This window comes from Geospiza fortis, unplaced genomic scaffold (assembly GCF_000277835.1).
Source record: "Geospiza fortis unplaced genomic scaffold, GeoFor_1.0 scaffold318, whole genome shotgun sequence".
Taxonomy (NCBI): Eukaryota; Metazoa; Chordata; class Aves; order Passeriformes; family Thraupidae; genus Geospiza; species Geospiza fortis.
This window is the reverse complement of record NW_005054371.1, coordinates 843,448-863,144: the sequence shown is the minus strand read 5'-3', so window position 1 is coordinate 863,144 and position 19,697 is coordinate 843,448. Positions and strand designations below refer to the sequence as shown.

Below are 19,697 nucleotides of genomic sequence, written 5' to 3'. Positions count from 1 at the left end.
CTCACTGAAGGTGTGCTTGGCTCTTAGACAAGTTACCACTGCTATTGTAGTTATTGTCTATACAAAAATTGTTGAAAAAGTATTCTGGTTTTTAATTTTTACAATTCTTGTCCAAACATATGTCAATGTGCATTTTCAGTTTTATACTTTGGAGATGTTGTTCTTCTCTGAACGTGACTTTAGGGTATCTCCACTGAGATTAATAATAAAGTTAGCATAAGCAAATTGGTAGATAGTTAGCAGAGGTAATTCAATGTGTTATCTGAGAAGATGTCATTACAATTCTATTTGTTTTTAAAGTCCAGCTTTGATTTCACAGCACTGCAGACAGTCACACTGCTTCTATGACTTGCTTATCTCTGTGTGACATAGAGGAGGGAGTATTTAATTTCATTTACTTTTTCTGAATGTTTTGCTTTTAAACAAAACAAAGGATGGAATTAAGTCTGAAAACAAATGTATTTTGCTGCTTATCTGAAAAAGAAAAACTGAAGAGCTGGGCTAAGAGAACAGCTGGTGTGAGTAATATAAGGACTGTGTTTTAATCTAGCACAGTGTGAGAAGGTCAGGAGCCAGAATTGTGCTTTATTCCCATGGTGAAACATGCTGGGAGTGTAGTTAAGTAGGACTATCTATAGCACACGGTGCTGTTGCTCAGAGGAAAGTGTGCAAGGATCCAGTTCTGGACCCAGTAAGCAATTGAGGAGCACCTGTTCCAGTTCCCTGACTTCAGCAGGGCTGTTGCACATGGCAGTGGAACAGGTGACTGACTTGGGCCATCTTGTAGGGCAGTGAGACATCAGGAAAAAACACCCAGGGTTTGAGTGCAATGTGTGCATGCTCTGGAACTGTGACTGCTCCAAAGCCTGCCCAGCTAGGGAGGGGGATGGAGACCCTCTGTAAGCAAAACTTTGTCTTGTTTGGGGGTGCAGCATGGGGCTCTTTGGATGGTTTCAGTGATGCATTGCTTATCTTTCCCAAAGAACCTTAATTTCCCAGCAGAGGTGAAGGATCTGACCAAGCGCATCAGGACGGTTCTGATGGCCACAGCTCAGATGAAGGAGCACGAGAAGGACCCTGAGATGCTGGTGGATCTGCAGTACAGCCTGGCCAATTCCTATGCCAGCACACCTGAGCTACGCAGGACGTGGCTCGAAAGCATGGCCAAGATTCACGCAAGAAATGGAGATTTATCAGAGGTAATGTGAACAAATGAACAGGAAATCAGTTTGTCTTTGGGCTGAGCTGTTCTGATGAAAGGGCTTTGGAACACTGACAGCACTAGTGAGTTAAGAGAATCATGCAGTGTCTCACATATATTTGAAATCAGAGGAGTAGAGGTTGGAAAACACCTGGAGATGTGATATGCTTATCCCAGCTTGCCTGACCTTGAGTGCCTGATACATGCTGGAGCAAGACTTGAAGCTGGCTGACAGGGAAGCTGAGGGCAGTGGCACCTTGGCACCTCTGCTGCCTACCCCTAACAGGCACAGTAGCTGTGGTGTAGAGGAGGTTATGGGCAGTGGGTAACTCACAGAAAGGATTTGCTTCTCCCTCACTATGGCCCAGGAGAGGAGCTTTGCTTATAATGTGTTGTCATGTTCATCAAAGACTAAATGGGTGATGGAAAATTCCACTGCATAACCCAGGGATACCTTATGTACTAAGTCATCTTAATGGTTTCTTGAGAAAATCTATGCATTTATGTAAAACACCTCATGAAATTTACACTTGAGGAGGATTTCATCATTTAATCCTTTATTTTCTTAGATTACTTTTATCTTCCCTTTTCTGCCTCATATTTGGCAGTGCTGAAAGTGTATGCTCCTTATCACATGTACACTGTAATTCAGGCTACTTTAACATATCCATGTATGTTGGTCTCTTGTTACAGGCTGCTATGTGCTATATTCATATTGCTGCTCTCATTGCAGAGTACCTGAAGAGAAAAGGTAAGATCAATATCCAAAACCAACTGTGTATCCAGAAATATTATTGTTCAAAATAATTTTTGGCTATCCTGCTTTCCTTCCTTATATGTAAAGTATTCTTAAAGCAGCTTGAATTCTTCCCAAATGTTTTATTTTTGAAATATATCATAAATGCTAGTCTTAGACTGGAACAGTGAAAGTGTATTTTGTGTAAAGAGGTTTAATTAAATGTTTAGCAAGCTAGTGCTAATGGAGAATGCTTCACTTGTCAGTCTGTTGTTATTAAATATGCATGTATTAACACATACCAGTAGCAGTACACTAATACCATCTTACAATACCATAGGTTACTGGAAAATGGAAAAGATTTGTACCTCACGTATGCTCCTGGAAGATGCTCAAGTCTCTGATAGTAATGTGTTACTAACAACTCACAATGGAGGAAGTGAGTGCTCTAACCGTGCCTGTTTGTGGGTCAAATAACATGATTAGGAGATCAAACTGCTGGTTTCCAGCTGATCTGGAAAAATATCAACCAAATCAAACCTGTTTCTAGTGCATGTTGAATGCTGTTGTAGAAAGCAATGTTGGAAACATCACGAGTTCCTTTCCTGATGCTCTTTGGCTGGTTTGATGGATTGCTCAGAATGTCTCTGGTTATGAGCTTTTGCAGCAGGAAAATCCCTCTTGGGTCAATTGGTGTTTAGCATGCAAATCCATGTCCAATTCCTTGGCTGTCCAAAGCTGGGAGGGCAGTGGGGGTGGAATTAATATCTGGTTGTCCATATGTAACTTAGTATAGATAAAGGGGTTTTTTTAAATCTATGATACTTATTTAAAAATAAAGTGCAGGCTTATATTTTTAATGCTTGTATGTCAATGGTTATTGAGTTTATGAAATCTGTATTTCATAGTAACTCTCAGCATGAGATATGTTAGCAATTTCCACAAAGAGCAATTTCCAGGGTCAAGGGCAAATATCTGGGGAAGAGAAAACATGGAAAGACTATAGTCCTTCAGTACATTTGGAAGTGTCTGTGGACGAGATGAAAAAATGCATCCTTTTAGAAGGAAGCTTTCTGTGAAGAGCAATAGTTGTGAGACAGTTCAGTAGTGTTAAAAGACTTTGCCTGAATAAAGATTATAGAAACTGGAGTGAAGAACTCAGGTGATTTTAAACCTGTACTTAAACAGTTTTCAAAACTTGAGAGAGAGAATGGAGGCTCCCATCTCAGTGTCTATGGCTTGGCTTTTTTATTTGAGCCATAGTAGCATTTTCCTACTGTTAAATTAAACATGGGCTTTGCCTGGAGTTTGTCACCTCCCCTGGCAACTTCACCTTCTCCACTCCAGAGCAGTGGTAAAGTCCTTGCAGGGCAGACCCTTGCTCATCTGTAAAGTGTGATGCCTGTGCAAGTTGTTTGTGCTGCAGCCATGGTACTAAAGGCCTCAGCTTAGCAAATACTCAATTTAAGCTCAGTTTTATTCCTTATGAGCCTTTCCATCCATAGCTGCTGCCTCCAGCCAGAGGTTTCTGCAGGGCAGTCCCTTGGCTGGGGCCCTGGCAGCCCTGCTGACCCAGAGCAGGACAGAAAAGCCACTGCCACTGTGTCCTGGAGCCACCTCCCCTGGGCTGTGCAGTCCTGGGGACTGACAGGGGGGACACCTGCAGGTTCCCCAGGTGGGAATTGTGTCACCTCAGCCTGCCAGGGTCGTTCCTGTGCACAAAGGAGTGTTGCACGTGGAGCTTTGCCAGGGCTGCCAGCACTTAGAGCTCAGGAACCAAAATGCCAAAGAGAGGAGTAACACTGCATCAGGAGAATGCTGGCATTCCCCTTTGCCTGGAGAAGTGAATTTATATCACTGAGGAAAATGTGGCATAGTCTTACAAATTCCATCAGCTCCATTTGTGCTTCTCATTACTTGGGCTGCAAAACACATGAACTCATCAGCTCTGTTTTGATGGCACCTAGTAACTTCTTGAAGTATCTGGTCACTGAGTCATTAACAGCCTTTCTTGTGACTTGCACTTCAAGGCTTGTTCTCCATGGGATGGCCTGCTTTTCTGAGCATCACCCCCAACATTAAAGAAGAAGGTGCTATGAAGGAAGACTCTGGGATGCAAGATACTCCCTATAATGAGGTCAGCAATGTTAACATTTATATACCTGTTTTGTATTAACAGAATGTTGTTTCTAGTGGAATCCTGTGCATGTTACAATAGAGTGTACTCAGGCAATGCTAAAAAGGCACACAGCTTTTGAGTGAAATGTCACAGCTGTTGCAGTGGTGTCAGCTAAAGGAGAGCCTAAAGTACCAGAGCTGAAAGTCAGGGCAGGGGAAGGCCATGAAGCAAACCCATTCTTCTGCATGAGATGTCAACTGTTCGAGTATTTTCATGTTACTGTTATTTCAAGTTTTTTTGTCCAAAGAATAGCCAAGTCACCAATACTTGATTAAACATTGTGCAATTGCAATAAACCTTAATATAAAAGTTCCAGAATAAAAATGAAGTAGTGGGTCTGTGCTTTTGCTGCATTGCTATTAATTAAATGCCACCAGCTGTCAAGTCATTGAACTATTTGCATTTGTGAAATGGCAGAATATCCTCGTGGAACAGCTGGAATTGTGTGTTGACTACCTCTGGAAGTCTGAGAGATATGAGCTTATTGCTGAAGTCAACAAGCCTATCATTGCTGTTTGTGAAAAGCAGAGGGACTTTAAAGTAAGTGGGTGTTTGTTTTGGGTCTTTTTAATTATCCTGAAGCAACACTAAAGATCAAAATTTTTAGGGGAAAAAATGTGCTTTCTTTAAAAGGAATGTTTTCTTTCTTCCTGTCTGTAATTTCTCCTTCTAATGTTTTGTGCTGGGAGAAAAGAAAAAGCATTGGTGTCTTTCCTGCCTCTTTTCAGCATCAATGCAAGAATAACTGTAAAAAATTTCAAATAAACCTTTTGTCTTAGCCAGTGGATATGATTTTTTTACATGGGTTTTAAACCAAGAGTGCATTTCCATTGCATTTAAGTTCAGAAAATGCTGATAAATTGCGTGATTTCTTCACAATTCCAGGGTTTCTTAGTTTCTTATTTACTTGGCAATTTCAATACATAATGGATAGCCAGATGATAATTGCATTTACTGATTTTTCTGGAGTTAAATTAAAAGAGACACAAAGTGGTAGGTAGCAATAAGCTTTATGCTAAGGAAGCAGATCCTCAGAGTTAACTTAGCTGAAATTTTCGTTCACTAAAATTTTTGGTTCACTAAATTTTCACTAAAAGAGCCTGAGAAAGTGCTGTGGAAAGCACATCTGTGCGGGGTTGGGAGCTGACTGGAGGTGTTGCCACCTTGTTCTCACCTGCACAAAGGGTTCTCTGCCCCCTTGGCAGCTCAGCAGCACTGTCTGGTGGTGGGATGGTTCTCCATGAGCCTGCACACAAAGGCTCCCCTGCCACCAAACCCCTCAGAAGATGACAGGAGCCTTGCAGTGACTCTTTAGTGACTGCTAACGAGGTTAAACTGCTCCCTTAGCACGTCCAGCCGTCTTGGCAAAGGTTTGGGAAGCCAGCTAAGGCAAGCACGGCTGTGCAGAGCTGTGGTGGCTTTTCCCAAGGTGCTGGCATGCCCTCACTTGCCCTCCCTCTGTCTGTCTGTCCATGCAGAAACTGTCTGACCTGTACTACGACATCCACCGCTCCTACCTGAAGGTTGCAGAGGTGGTGAACTCTGAGAAACGTCTCTTTGGCAGATACTACAGGGTGGCATTTTATGGGCAGGTAAGTGAACCTGGGCTCTTCTGTCCCCACAGTCACATTTCAGACCTGTTCCTGATAGAGTTGAGGGAAGCATTTGGTGGTGAATCCCAGGGGAAAGCTGCCTCATGGGTCAGACTCCCAGCAGGGTTTTAGTCAGCAGGGAGCACTCAGTTGCCTCTGTGCAAACCACTGCTGTGGATTTAGTGGTGTATTAGAGATCAGACTTCTGTGTCAGCTTTAGTTCTTGACTTCATAAAGCAAAGCTGAGACTGAGGCAGGGCAGGTTTTTTCAAACTACAGCATAAATAGAACCAGATAAGGCACCTTTGATATATGGCACTCTCCTCCAACAGATCTCAAAGCAGAGCAGTATGCAGTAGATGCTTTGTTGTGTTTTTCACTGACTCTGCCTTCTGCTTCTAGGCTACCTCTGGTTCTGTGCAATGTACTGTAGAATAGCATTATTCCCTCTGCTGTGCTTCAGCACCCTTGAAGCATTATTTTGTGCTTTCTTCCACCACAAACCAGTGTAGCAATCCAGCATGTTCCTTTTAGTCCTGGTTTTGGCAAGCATAAAATTTCCTGTGCTCTAAAATATAAAGTGTGTAAACAACAGATTGATGTGAATCATTCTGTTTGCTAATTAGATTTTAATGCAGAAATTTGCTCTTTTCTCCTTTTGATCTTATTCAAGGCTGTGGTAAGTCTAGTTCTGTTGCATGTTTTGTTTAATTCTCCTCACACATCCTTCATCCTTCCCTCTACTGTTAATTGACATTAATTTTCCTGTGCTCTCGATTCTTTGGTTCATGGCAGATAAAATGACATTGCTGCATTCATTGTTGCATCCTGCAAACTAACTTTTGTTTGTTACCTGAACTACTGAGCTGTACCTATCATCATGTTGTGTGTGCACTGTGGGGCCCAATGCTGCTTCATCTCATCTCAGTGGAAGTTCCTCCCAGCTTCACTGGGAATGGGATTGGAGCCCCTCTTCCTCTGTTGCAAGTCCTGGGGTAGCATTAATGCTGTTTGAATGCAAGCCTGCTTTCCTGGCCTGCACTGCAGCTCCCAAGGGGAGGGCTGCTGGGGCAGTCTGAGGTCATGGCAGTGGCCACTGGAGCACTCTGGGCAGGTCATGGCCATGGCCAAGGTCCTGGCAGTCCCTTGTAGGAGCAAGCAAATGGAATTCAGAGGGGAATGGCAGGTCCTGGCTCTCTGGACAGATTAGCAAAGATGAATTTGTCAAATGGAAGGAGGAAGTGAGCTGCACCTGAGGAAGAGCAGAGTTTTTTCTTATGCCTGGCCTTCCTCAAAATGGGAGCAGCACAGGGCAAAACAGGGCTCTCCTACTTGCAGCCTCTGGCCAGCACTCTCCCAGAGCCAGTGGTAATTTAGCTGCAGCACTTCTGCTCAACTGGGTTAGCATCTCTGTAACAGTGCAATGACTTTCCAGGTGCCAGTGCCACAAGGACAACTTCATTTAAACAGCTTTAGTGCTCTAAAGGGTATGACTGTCACAGCTGTGTCTTCCTCTGTCTGTTCCCCCCAGTCACTGGGCTCTAAAGGCAACAGGCACTGCTTTCCCCTTGCCCTTTGCAGGAGAGATGGGATGTGGCTGCTGTTCCTTAACTGAAATAAAATAAAAGCTGCAGGGAAAGCAGATTAAAGAGCAAAAGATTAATACTGGGAGGGAGAATATTGGGGGTTCTTAGTGGAGAAAGATGATCTGCTGCTGCACCTGAAAACTGTTCCTCATGCAAAGGCAGAGGCAGAATTTGGTTACTGCATTGCTGCAGGGACCCTGTGCAAGGATGGTTTGAATTAATGTGATCCTCAGGGAGGACACAGTCATCTGTTTTCACCAGTAAGATTTATTTGCCAGCTCAGGGAGCTGGATCTCATGGCAGCTGCTGATTTAGACTGCACTTTCTGTTAAAGGCCTTTATGTCTATGTCTCATTGCACCCCCAAGTGACCACACTAGCCAGTGCATATGAGCCAGTGCATTTACTCATAGATGAGTGTTTGAGAAGTCAGAATTTTTCTAGAATTAAGAGCCAAAAAACATCCTATTAAATATACCGAATAGCTAAGAGCCAAGAAACATCCTATTAAATATACTGAATAGCTAAGAACTCATATTGTGCTGATAAGCAAAGACGTTCAAGACCTATTTTTCAGGGCAGTGTCAGGCAAAGGCAGAGCTGAGGGTTTGTTCTGCTGTGTGTACAAGAAGCTGGGGAAGCTGGAGGGCAGAGTTTCATAGTGATCACAATCACTTACTGTAGGGTGAGACAGGGAAGGAACTATTAGATGCCAGTTCCTGGCAGGTCAAGCAGAAGGCTTTACCTCAGCTCCTTTCACCAAAGGGCAGAGAAGGGTCTGTGAGCTCCAAGGCTGTGTCTGGAGGGGTGTGAGGATGAGGAAGGGCCTTATCAGAGCTCCCACAGTGATGGGCCTGGATCAAAACTTGTCTCTCAGAGCATCAGAGCTCAGTGGAAACCAGTAACCTGCTGTTCATGTGCCTTCCATCGCCATCAGCTGCTCCCTGTCACAATTTTCATCTGTGAGGCTGCATTGTCCTTGCAGGACCAAACCAGCCAGGATGGAAATAATCCGGAGAAATGCATCGATAATACAACCTTGGCTGCTTAATATTTTAAAATCCTGAAATTGGAGGATATTTGGCTTCTGAAAGTATTTAATCTTACTTTTAATAGTCTTTGCCAGACATATAGCATATGGCAGACATGATTATTTATAGCTCACAGTTAACTTCTGCTTGTCACTTGTCAGCTGAAATACTGTAGGGAATATGTACTTAAAAGATGTCTCTTGTATTAGAGATAAGATTAAATCTGTTAGTTTTTTGTTTTCAGGTATTTTTTTAAATAAAACGATTAACAGAGATATCACCCCAGTGTGCCATGCAGAATCAGCAGAGATTTGGCACTGACATATAAACACTGTGTTTCAGCATGCAAACATACACAAAATCAGGGTTTAATACTATAAACTATATTGTAGCTTGCTATGTGATCATTTTGGAAAACATGAGGGATTTTGTTGCAAACACTGAATAGTAACAGAAGGCAGATGTCTTTTGACAGAAACAGTGCAGAGTAGTATGTTTAAGTATGATTGCATCAAACTAATGAGGTTTTCCCACATAAAGCAGTTTTGATTCAGTGGAAACAAGATCAGAAACCAGATTATGATCCTGTAGATATTTTCTCAGTGTAATCAATAGGAAGTCTATTGCCTGCCCAGCTCAACAATTGTTTGTAGGATGTCAACTTTGGAGCTCTGGATTTTTGTTCTCTAATTACCTGTGAAGGTCTTCATATGCCTATGGAATTTAATTGAAAATGTTGTTAAAAATCATGCAATGTTAGAAGGTCCCTGTGAGATTGAAGAAGATGCTTTCAGATGAGCTGCTCTTGCAGCTGTTAGTTATTGGTTTCCAGTAATGCCCACAGTACTCCTGACACTTGCCAAATTAAAAAACAAGTTCATTGCCCCTTGTCCTCACTGAAGGAGAAGCCAGAGATGCACATATTTGTTAATCCCCATTGAAATAAAGCTTGGGGGGTCCTAAAGAAGCAACAAAATTCATAGTTTATTTTATTTTAATTCTGTTTGGGTTTTTTTGTGAAGCTTTGCCTAATCAATAATTTTAGAGGGCAAAGTTGAAACACACTTCCAGATTAAAAAGCATGTGGACCTTCTGAATAGATTTTGGAGATTATCTCTTGCCTTCATTAATTTCTGCTTCTCTGTTTTTCTACAGATAGCAGTTTGCTTAGGCTTATTGTAGAATTGGCCATCCAAGCCACATCATGTGAAGTCCAAAGGGCCTTGGGTGTGACATCATTAATACTGTCTGCCTTTCCCCCTATCCCTGCAGCTTCAGGTGTTTTCCTCTGGCTCACTTTGCACTAAGGTGAAAGGAAGAGGCTTTGAGTGTAGCTGCAGTGGTGCCCATCACCAAGCTGCACATGAAACCCCAGGAGGGGGCTGGTGCTGCTCATGGCACTGGGACAAATGCAGTCCTTGTTCGTGGGGCACCTGCTGCTTTCTGCCCAGCTGGAGAGCTGCTCCTGGGGCATTGGTGTACTTGTTCATCTTGGGCCAGCTGAGTGTCTCACCTGCAGCTGATGCAATGCTCTGTTAACTTTCAGAGGTTGGCACTTCTTCTGAAGCCTGAGAGATTCATGTTCAGCTCTTAGTGGATCCTTTTATTATAGCTCTGCCAAGTCCATCCAATGTATTAAATAACTTTAACAAGACCATATATTTGTTGCAAAGGAGCACGATCTGTGTGCCTTTTTGTTGTTTTTCTTTTCAAACATGAATAATTTGCTAATTGTCTCTGGAAGTGCTGCAGTTCTATATGGCCTTTCAAGGTGCCCACCAGAGTTTCTCTTCAGCTGCCCTGAGGAGATGCAGACTGGTTCCCAGGTGCTCCCATGCCATGGCCATGGGCAGCAGTGCCCAGCCTGTGCCTGCACACGTGGCTCCCAGAGGATGCCCTTGGAGACATGCTGCACACAACCCAGCTGGGCTCAGTGTCCAGCAAACAGCTGTTAATTGAACAAAATTGAGAAGATTTAAAGAATTTTTAATTCTAGTTTTTAATCCATGAGGGTTTTTTCATCATATACACATCATCATTTTCAAGAAAGGCTTTAACTCTTTAAGCTGCTCAGTCTCTTAAGTGAATAAATGTGTAGGGATCTTTTCCTGGGTAACTTTGGAGATTGCAGACCAGTATAAACACTGACCTCTGGGCACATGTCTGCTAGGAGTGGACAGAGGTAAGCTTTTCACTTAGGTGCTGGAAGGAGCCTACTGGATGCTCTGGTGGGTATACAGGCAACTTTGATTCCTGATGTAAGCACTTGTTTAGGTTTTGCCCTGCCTGTTATGTTCATTGTATCCTTTTGTTTCATTCCAAACAGGGCTTTTTTGAAGAAGAGGAAGGTAAAGAGTATATTTATAAAGAACCCAAATTAACTGGCTTGTCTGAGATCTCTCAAAGGCTGATGAAACTTTATGCAGACAAGTTTGGAATAGATAACGTGAAGATCATCCAGGATTCCAACAAGGTATGAAAAACATGATTTTGCACGAGGGAGAGAACTGAGCACATGGTGTGAGATGAGCAGGCAGATGTGTGCTGCAGTGCACTAACAGGTTGTTTTCTGTCTCGTTTAGCTCTCATCCATTTTTGCTAATGGCTATTGTCAAAGGTCTCACTCTTCTTAGGGAACTCTTGGTAAAATGCCCTTGTGTCCATCCATGATCGGAGTGTTACATTTGGAAGTCTCAGTTTTCATCAATATGACTATAAATAAATAAACACACCAAAAATGGTATGGATGCCTTGGGAGCTCGTCACACTTAACATAATTTTACTGTTTTCCTGCAGGTGAACCCCAAAGACCTGGATCCCAAATACGCCTACATCCAGGTGACCTACGTGACCCCTTTCTTTGAGGAGAAGGAGGCCGAGGACCGCAGGACGGACTTTGAGATGCACCACAACATCAACCGCTTCGTGTTCGAGACGCCCTTCACGCTCTCGGGCAAGAAGCACGGCGGGGTGGAGGAGCAGTGCAAGAGGCGCACCATCCTCACCAGTACGTCTGCTCCCCTGCTCCATCCTGCCTTGCCCAGCCCACAGGGGCAGCCCAAGGGCCAGAGATCCATCACTGGTTCACTGGCTCTCTGCCATGCCTGGCTCGTGCTTCCAGCTCTGGGTTTTCTGCTGTCCAGTGAGACAGACATGCTGTAAACTGGAGCTTGTTTAGGTCTGAGCTGCCTGGAAGCAGATGCTTAGTGGAGAAGGACGTGCATGGAGTCTGGGACACCTTCCAAAGCATGTAGGGCAATCAGAAAAGTGTTAGCTCAGATCAGACTTAGTGCACCATAACAGTACCTTTGCCAAACTCCCTGAGATCCATGAAAGGCCTTGACTAGAAGTAAAGAGTTTTAGAGGTGAATAATTCCTCTGTCAGCTCCCATGGCGGTATTTGGGTTGAATGTTAAAAGTACCTCTTCACTGCTTTAAGGATGATGTTTTAATAGTAGGCTCATCTGCAGGTGAGTGTTGTGCAGGATGGTAACTCATCTTTTCACTGTGGGTGTTGGCCACGTCTTCCTTACAGACTTGCTGACCAGCTTATGGATAGTTATTTTCATTCATCTGCTTTACTTTTCCATATAATTGACATCTTAACTGTTCTTGCAGTGATGTAACTTGGGAGTGGTTCTGCTGGAGGCAGTTTAGCACTCAGAACCATTTTCTTTTAATAATAAACAATTCAAAGAAAAAGCCAATTAGTATGTCTGTTCTGCTAAGAGTAAAACTTGCAGATAGAAATTTGTATTCAAAATAGGGGTAAGATACATTATAGAGAACTTTTTAAGCTAGACATAAGATTTCAATCAGTGTTTTAAGGCAGGAATGTCAGGAGCACTAGATATATCTTCTCTTAATGAGTCATATTAAACTGAAAATTTTTGCTCCTTATCATGATTGAAATCTCTCTTTTAAAAAGCCTCCTTTGTGAGACTACTGCTGAAACTTGACATGTCTGAATTTTGATGTATGAGGAACTGTCTGAGATGGAGGTGTTGTTCTCATGGGCAGCCATGGGCAGAGAGGCTGATGTTCACAGCAAAGGCTCCCAAGTGACAGAAAATCCAGTTCCCTGCCAACTTCAGTGCATCTCCTTCCCCCAAAGGACAACATGAAAAAAACTGCTTACAGTGCAAGCACAGTCACCTAAAAGTTTTGTTCTGGCAAGCCAGGAAAGAGGCACTGATGTCTGAGGGTGTCTTGTTACATGACACAGCTTTGCTTGTAAGAAGAAAGGAGGAACAGCTTGTGTGTGGTTTTTTTAAGTGCTTGGGCAGCAGTAGGTGTTTTGAGATCTGCATTGAAGCAGGTAGTTTCACTGACTTGAAAGTGAAAGTCTGTTATGGTCTGCCTGGCAAAAACAGAGAGGGCTGTTCTGGCAGAATATTTTCCCTGGGTTATTACATGCTGTCATCAGCTCCCACCACTCTCAGCCCTGCTCCTTCTTTGGCATTAGGTGGGAATTTGATGACTCCTCTTCTCCCCTGCTTTTCTCTTTGGCACCTACCTCACCTCAGTGCTTTTCACTAAAGGAAGCATTCTTTTCTTCTCTTTTTTTTTTCTCTTTTTTTTTTCTCCACTCCTGTTTGATAAAGTAATGTATTTTCATTTGCTTCCTGTGTAAACTTAAGCACTTTCAGTTTGAGAAGAAAGCAAGGCTTCTGCTATGGCTGGAGGAGTGGTGCAGTCAGTTGTGCCTGGATGCTGGAGTGGCACCTGCACTGCATCTGCTCCAGAGCCTTCTGGGCCAAGGGCAAGTGCAGGGTACATCAGAATTCAGTTTGGACCTGCTGTGCCACTTCTACTCATTCAGTGATTAAAACTTAATTTTTATGGATTAATAAAGAGATTGACAAAGTCAAAAGTTAATACTTTGACTTAATTGTTCTGCTTTCCTAAACACTTTCTTGTTGGGTGAGTTCTCTGAGCCATTTCTCTCTCTCTTGAGCAGCCAGTCACTTGTTCCCCTACGTGAAGAAGAGGATTCAGGTCATAAGCCAAACCAGCACAGAGCTGAACCCCATTGAAGTGGCCATTGATGAGATGTCCAAAAAGGTCTCGGAGCTCAATCAGCTTTGCACAATGGAAGAAGTGGACATGATCCGACTGCAGCTCAAGCTCCAAGGAAGTGTCAGTGTCAAGGTAATGACAATTTGCTGCCTTTTTTCTCTTCTTTTCAATGCATCTGCCTAAATTTTTATTCTGATTTTCATCATTCAAGATATTTTTTGTCTTTGGCATATCTTGTATTATAGTGCTGTTAGATCTCACTCTAAACACACTAAGGAATGGCAAGTTTTCCACTGGCATTGATGACTGCTGGTTTTATATGCTAATTATTTAACTCAATTCTACTCTAAAAACAACTACGACCTTTCCAACAAGACTGTCATGTATCACTTGAGAATATGGCCCATCACAAGCAGGTGGATTCTTTAAAGGGAGTTTTGCTAGGATTGGCTTTGTCATTCCCTATTTAGGAAAGTTGGGATTGTGACAGGCATGTGTATTCCTGATGCTCTCATTGAAATATCTACAAACAAACATGTAACTGTCTGGGTGCTCAGCTGGATGGGAACTTGGAAAGGCCAGCACGGATCTGCAGCTTGTAGAGGTTGAGCAGCTCCTGTTTCCTCAATAAAACCCCTCAGCTTCCATCCTGGTGACGAAAGGAGTGAGGGGATGCTCTTCTCACAGCCTGGCTTGCCTGAGGCCAGTCTCCAAGCCCTGGAGCACAACAGAAGCAACAATGTATGGCTTGTTCTCTATTCCTAAGCTGTCTATTTCTCACCCAGGTAAATGCTGGACCAATGGCCTATGCTCGAGCTTTTCTTGAAGAGACAAATGCTAAGAGATATCCTGATAATCAAGTTAAGCTTCTGAAGGAAATCTTCAGGTAAACATTAATTTTAGGCTTTTCACCCCCTACATAGCACATAGGACACTCTGCATGGCACAGGCAGACAAGACATGAAATGAGGCTGATTTGAAACAGCCTAATTTACATCTGCATTTACCCTATCTTACCAGTCACTCCTGAGAAACATTTACTGGAGTTCTGGGCTACCCTAGTAGAATGCATTCCTTTTGATCTGAGAATAAGTTCTGAAATTCACTTCCAACAAGGTGCAGTTTGCAAGGGGGAGAAGAGATGCAGCGCTGTGTATGTATAGATGGGTTTTTTCATTACTACAAAAGCTGTGTCACTGTTTTTTGTGTTTTGGTGCTTGCAGGCAGTTTGCTGAAGCCTGTGGCCATGCCCTGGATGTCAACGAGCGCCTCATTAAGGAGGACCAGTTTGAGTATCAGGGAGAGATGAAGTCTCACTACAAGGACATGCTCAGCGAGCTCTCTCTAGTTATGAATGAGCAGGTCAGAACATCTATTTTGGTGCTGGTTGGGCTCCTTGAGGGGGGCTAATTGTGTCTTCTAGTGACAAATGAAGCTGTAGAGCAAAATACTAGAAGGAAAACCTTGCAGTTTATTTTTTGTGGTTTTGGGTTTTGTTTCTTCCCCTCTTTTTTTTTAATAGAAGTGTATTCTGTATCTCATCAACAAAGGTCTGTTTTCTGCCTTGCTACATATTGAAAAGCTCAGTGTCTGTGGGGCTAAATGCTGACTGGGGTTTAGAGGCATAGAAAAATAGTCTAAACTAGTCTAAACTTTATCCTATTCTTGCTTTGTCCTAGCTGTGATGTATTTAATTAAAACAGTAAATTGCTATTAAGATGTAGCTTATAACCACAGGAGGTATCTTATTGTGTCTATTTATACTCAGCTTTCAGAGAAGGTTATTTTTCAATTTCTTTTTTATTCTTGAGTACACTGTCAGGATAGATGCCATGTATTTTAACAGCTCCAGAAGGATAAGCATGCATATATATATTATATGAATTGCATCCCAAAATTCTGAATTGGACTCCAGTGCACACTTGCAGCTATTCTACTGCTGTGTCCAGGCAGATTTTTTTTTAAATATTGTCAGTTTAAATTAAATATTGAGCAATTTGCGTAGTGAAATGCTAATTAAACCATGTTTAATTATATCTCTGCATGTTTATGGGCAGGCTACCTTAGATTGCATGTGATAAATAGTTCCTCTCTAGCAGCTGTGCTGCATTTCCAGGTGCCTGTAGCATCCAAAAGCTCTGTTGGTGTAGAGTAACTTGATTTAGCCACTGGTATCAGTGGTGGCATCTCACAGAAGTGCCTACATGGCTCTCCATTACCTCATGCTGTATTATTCATCTTCACATATAAGTAGAATAAGGGTTGACCTGAATTTTTTGCCCATTGTTGTACTTACTGTGGCATTGAGTGAGTTTTCCCTTGGGTGTAACGCTCCCAGTTGCTTGGAGGCCTGGTGCCTGCTGGATGGGGTCCAGCTCAGGGGTGGCTGCAGGTCTGGGAGTTGTGCTCCTCTCCTCTTCAGGTGTATAAAGATTTGTGAACCTCAAGCCTTCCAGTGATTCTAACCAGTGTTTATCACTGTTTTGTTAAGTCTGTAAGTGTTAAGGGTGTTGTTTGTTAATCAGTACTCATCCATCTCACATGGAAGTTATTTTGGCCATCAGTCCTTGTGCATAGGCAGCACCATATGTCTTGTGTGAACCACTGTTTCCCACAAGAATGGAAAATGGATGGTCAGCTCAAATGAGGCATGAGCAGCCCATGAACTTTAGAATTCATTAAACATTTGGAAAGTTCTGTTAAATGCTCATACCTGTATTTATATCCATGAGCTCTGAGTTTTCTTCATACTAAATAATACATAATTACTTGTACAAACCAGTGCTAATGTGTAAAGAGTTCATCCAACAAAAGTCAAAATTGTCATCTCTTTTACCAAAATAATCTAAATTTTAAAGTCCACCCTGAAAACAGTCTCCTGCTTGCAATCCTTTGGGGAAGCTAAAAAGTGACAGCCCCATTTTCTGGGCAGTGGGGGGTTTTGAGAAAACTCTACTCCTCTTGCAGTGAACTCATGAACTCCCTGCTTCTGAGCAGAGTATTTCCTCAGAGAAATCACATGCCATAAAATGTGGCTGAAATATTTATCTCACAGTTGGAAAGCTTGAGGCTCTCTTGCATCTGTGCTGTGTGCTTTACACCAGTACAATTTGCCATCTTTCCCATTGTTGTATCAAGAAAGTTTTGTTTCTCACCTACTGAGAGTGACTTTTTCATCACCATATGTTTTTCTCTTTTTTGTTTTTCTCTTTTTTGTTTTTCTTCTCTGACAGCTCTGTCATGGTCCTTGCTTATACAGCTTCTCTTCTTCCCTGTCTAACATTTCCCTCAATACTATAGCCAAAAGTGGTATGTTCATTTTTCTTACATCTATTTTTTTCTTTCAATGTCATATACTTCCCTCACTTGCTGATTTTTCTGCTGGGTATGTTTCTTTCATTTCATCTCTAATGACTCCCTTCTCAGGGAGTTTAGAAAAAGATCTAAGCTGTATGTGTGATATGTTGTGCATGAGCAGTCTTGAGAGGCCTGTTCTTTAGGATCCTAGTTGTGAATTTTGGGGAGGCCAGTGAGGCAGCTCGACAAGAGCCCCCTAATGCCAAAGCAAGTGCCAATAGCAGCAAGGGCTGCCAGGGTGTGCCCAAGTCCCAGTGCCCTCCCTGCAGCCCATGATGGGAGAGCAGCTCCTGCCCAAGCTGCTGAGGCTGTCTGTGCTCAGGTGTGCCCAGGTGACAGCTGAGGGGTGGCTGCAGCCCTGGCCAGGGACAGCTGGCAATGATGGTGCAGGGTTCCACCTGGAGCTCTGTCCACAGGGAGGCTTCTCTTCCAGTGCTGGTGCTGTGTGGTCAGCGGGGATCGCCCTGTCTCTGCTCTGAATGCTTCCACAAAGCACCCCTGGAGGAAGACAGCTTTATCAAGGGCTTTCACCCAGGCTAGAAGAGCTTCTTCAGGAAAAAGATCTTCCTTCTTTAGGACAGGGCAGAGCTTTTGCCGCTGCTGCTCGACTGCAGCTCTGCCCCCAGGTTCAGCTTGATCCAGCCCTGCTGCCTGGTGTGGGCAGCTCTGTGGGGCTGCTGCGCCCCCGAATGACAGCGTGGGCAGAGCTGGGCCTGTCTGTGCCACTGTCAGGAGGTGCTGAGGTGGTGTCCAGGAGTTTGCAATGTCTAGGGGACTGGTGTGAGAGTGGTGCAGTTCAGGGAACCCCATGGAGCTTGGCAGAAGTCAGCACAGCCCCATTTTACCCCTGACTCAGAGGATGTCATCTCTGCCCTTGCAGCCTCCATTTACCGGGGTAAGGTCCTGTTCCCCTGTCAGATCCTTGGCATCACTGTGTAACAATTAAAAAATGGGAAACCCTTGGTTAGACAACAGACACTTCAGACACCAAATAATTCAGAGCTCTCTCACTGTTGCTTTTTTTTTTTTTTTCTCTGAAAAGATTGCCTACAAGGAGGACTCAGCAAAGCATCCAGGGATGGAGCGCACGTATTCCCGAGTCATCCATAGAGCCAGCTCCTCTGTGCCAGCAGCAGCCACTCCAGCAAACCCTGATGCCTGACTGTCGCCTGGGGAAGAGCTGCTGGCTGGGGTGGGGTTTGTCCTTTGTTGTTGAGGGCTTTTTTTCCTTTTAGATTAATAGTACTGAAAATTAAGTTGATGGACAATACCAGGAAAAGGATTTGAGGGTTAAGATTTTAATTTATTGGAAGTCTTCACGGTGTTATTTTAAAAAATGCAAGCTTGAGAATTTTTTTTTTTTTTTGCCTGCCCCAATATTTGCACATTCCCTCTCTTTTTTCTTTTTCTTTTTTGTTGTCAATTTTTGGTTTTGAGCAGCCTTTATTAAGCCAGGCTGATTACAAAATTCCCATTGAATAGATAGGTACACGGCAAACCCTAAGTTTGCTATAAATTATAATATATCTAATACTAAGTCCTAGTATACATATATTTTAAAGGTCAGAGTGGATGTTTTATAACATTTAAGCATATTGCAATTGTAAATAGAAGATGTGTAAAATATGTCATTTTTACAAAATTTTAAAAAATATCTTTTTAGTTAATTATGACAGTACTAAGAATATGGATAACATTTCAGTTACCATTATATTAAAATATTTGTGTATGTGTATAAAAGCGTCCATAAAATTTTCTCTTTGAAGCTCTGTGCATTGGTTCATTCCTATGACAGCACTCTCTGGAGTGGTGAAGATCAGGAGCATCCCAACTCTCTGTGATGATGTGGATGCTGATAGACACTTATGACATCTGCAGAACGTGGCTTTGGGTTCTCTCCATGCCATAGTCACCCTGAGAAGCAGCTTGGTGTAGTTCTCCTGCTTGAGACCAAGAAAACTCTGATTTTCCTTTGAAGGTCATAGTCCCAGATTTTCCCTGGGGCGCATTGGGAAGCCATGTGCCTTTATGAGATGTTTGTTGCAGTTTCTGCATCATGTGGGGATAAGGTGGAGTGATTGTGCCAGCTCTTAGGAGTTCCACACTCCTTCATGTTCATTCACAGAAAACCCCTGCTTGCAGCAGTCCCTGCTCGTAGTACCTGTGTGTTAGAATTCTTCTTTCCTGTGCACACAGTCCCCACAATTCTGCTAAGCTGGTTTTTTTTCTGTTTAGCTCATTTCCCCTGGAGAAGCTCTGGTGGTTGCCCTGAGGCTTCCACAGGTTTGTTCAGGGCAGAGGCCAGCGCTATGGCTTTCTGCCTGGGGGTACCAGGAGGAATTTTCCAGTGTTTTGCCTCATTCTGCCCTCCTGTCTCTTCTCATAACACCCCAAGTTCACAAGTGGTGCATCTCAGCTGGAGTTGTAGCCTGGCCCTGCAGGCCAGAGTCAAGGGTGGGCTCTGAATTCACCCTCACCTTCATCTCTGTGTGCAAGGTAGAGGTGCCATGACCCAGCCTCCACCTGCCAGCACCTGCTGCTGTCTCACTCAGCACATCAGGAGTTTTCCAGAATTCTTGGCTAAGATTTGGAACCTCCCCAGTGTCCTTGCCTGGTGGGGGAAGGAGGGCAGTGGTTGGGATGGGCACACCTTGGTTTGGGATGTCCCTCCTCCAGCATCAGTGCAGCAACAGCGTGACCCTCACCTGGGGCTTGCAAAGAGCCTAAGGAAAGGGAAAAGACACTGCACAGCAGCATCAAGCACACCTGGGCAGGAGCTGAGCCCTCCTCATCCTCACCCCAACAGGCCTGGCCCTGCTCGTCGGACACTGCACTCTGCAACAACAGTGATCTGCTGAAAGGAATGGTGTCTGGCCCAAATTGTGACTTACTTTATGCTGTATGTGTATATATACATATATATATATATAAAAACTGCTGTTTATATCTATCTACGGAAGGAACCCATATATAATGTATATATGTGTCATCAGAGGT

General features: G+C 43.4%; 1 protein-coding gene across 2 annotated transcripts in view; it reads left to right on the top strand.

The window, feature by feature from the left end:
- Window positions 1–18,440, top strand: part of DOCK10 (dedicator of cytokinesis 10) — a 117,389-nt gene extending 98,949 nt beyond the window's left edge. The window contains exons 45-58 of one of the 2 annotated variants that reach the window (XM_031060038.1): window positions 984–1,199; window positions 1,895–1,952; window positions 2,278–2,376; window positions 3,968–4,074; window positions 4,534–4,656; window positions 5,595–5,708; window positions 6,382–6,387; window positions 10,651–10,797; window positions 11,121–11,331; window positions 13,285–13,475; window positions 14,129–14,229; window positions 14,567–14,705; window positions 16,577–16,652; window positions 17,743–18,440. In XM_031060038.1, coding sequence (XP_030915898.1) covers window positions 984–1,199; window positions 1,895–1,952; window positions 2,278–2,376; window positions 3,968–4,074; window positions 4,534–4,656; window positions 5,595–5,708; window positions 6,382–6,387; window positions 10,651–10,797; window positions 11,121–11,331; window positions 13,285–13,475; window positions 14,129–14,229; window positions 14,567–14,705; window positions 16,577–16,652; window positions 17,743–17,810 — 1,656 coding nt within the window. In that variant the 3' untranslated portion in view covers window positions 17,811–18,440. The remainder of the gene's footprint in view (window positions 1–983; window positions 1,200–1,894; window positions 1,953–2,277; window positions 2,377–3,967; window positions 4,075–4,533; window positions 4,657–5,594; window positions 5,709–6,381; window positions 6,388–10,650; window positions 10,798–11,120; window positions 11,332–13,284; window positions 13,476–14,128; window positions 14,230–14,566; window positions 14,706–16,576; window positions 16,653–17,742) is intronic. The other variant, XM_031060039.1, reaches the window with a different exon arrangement.
- The last annotated feature ends 1,257 nt before the right edge of the window (window positions 18,441–19,697 follow it).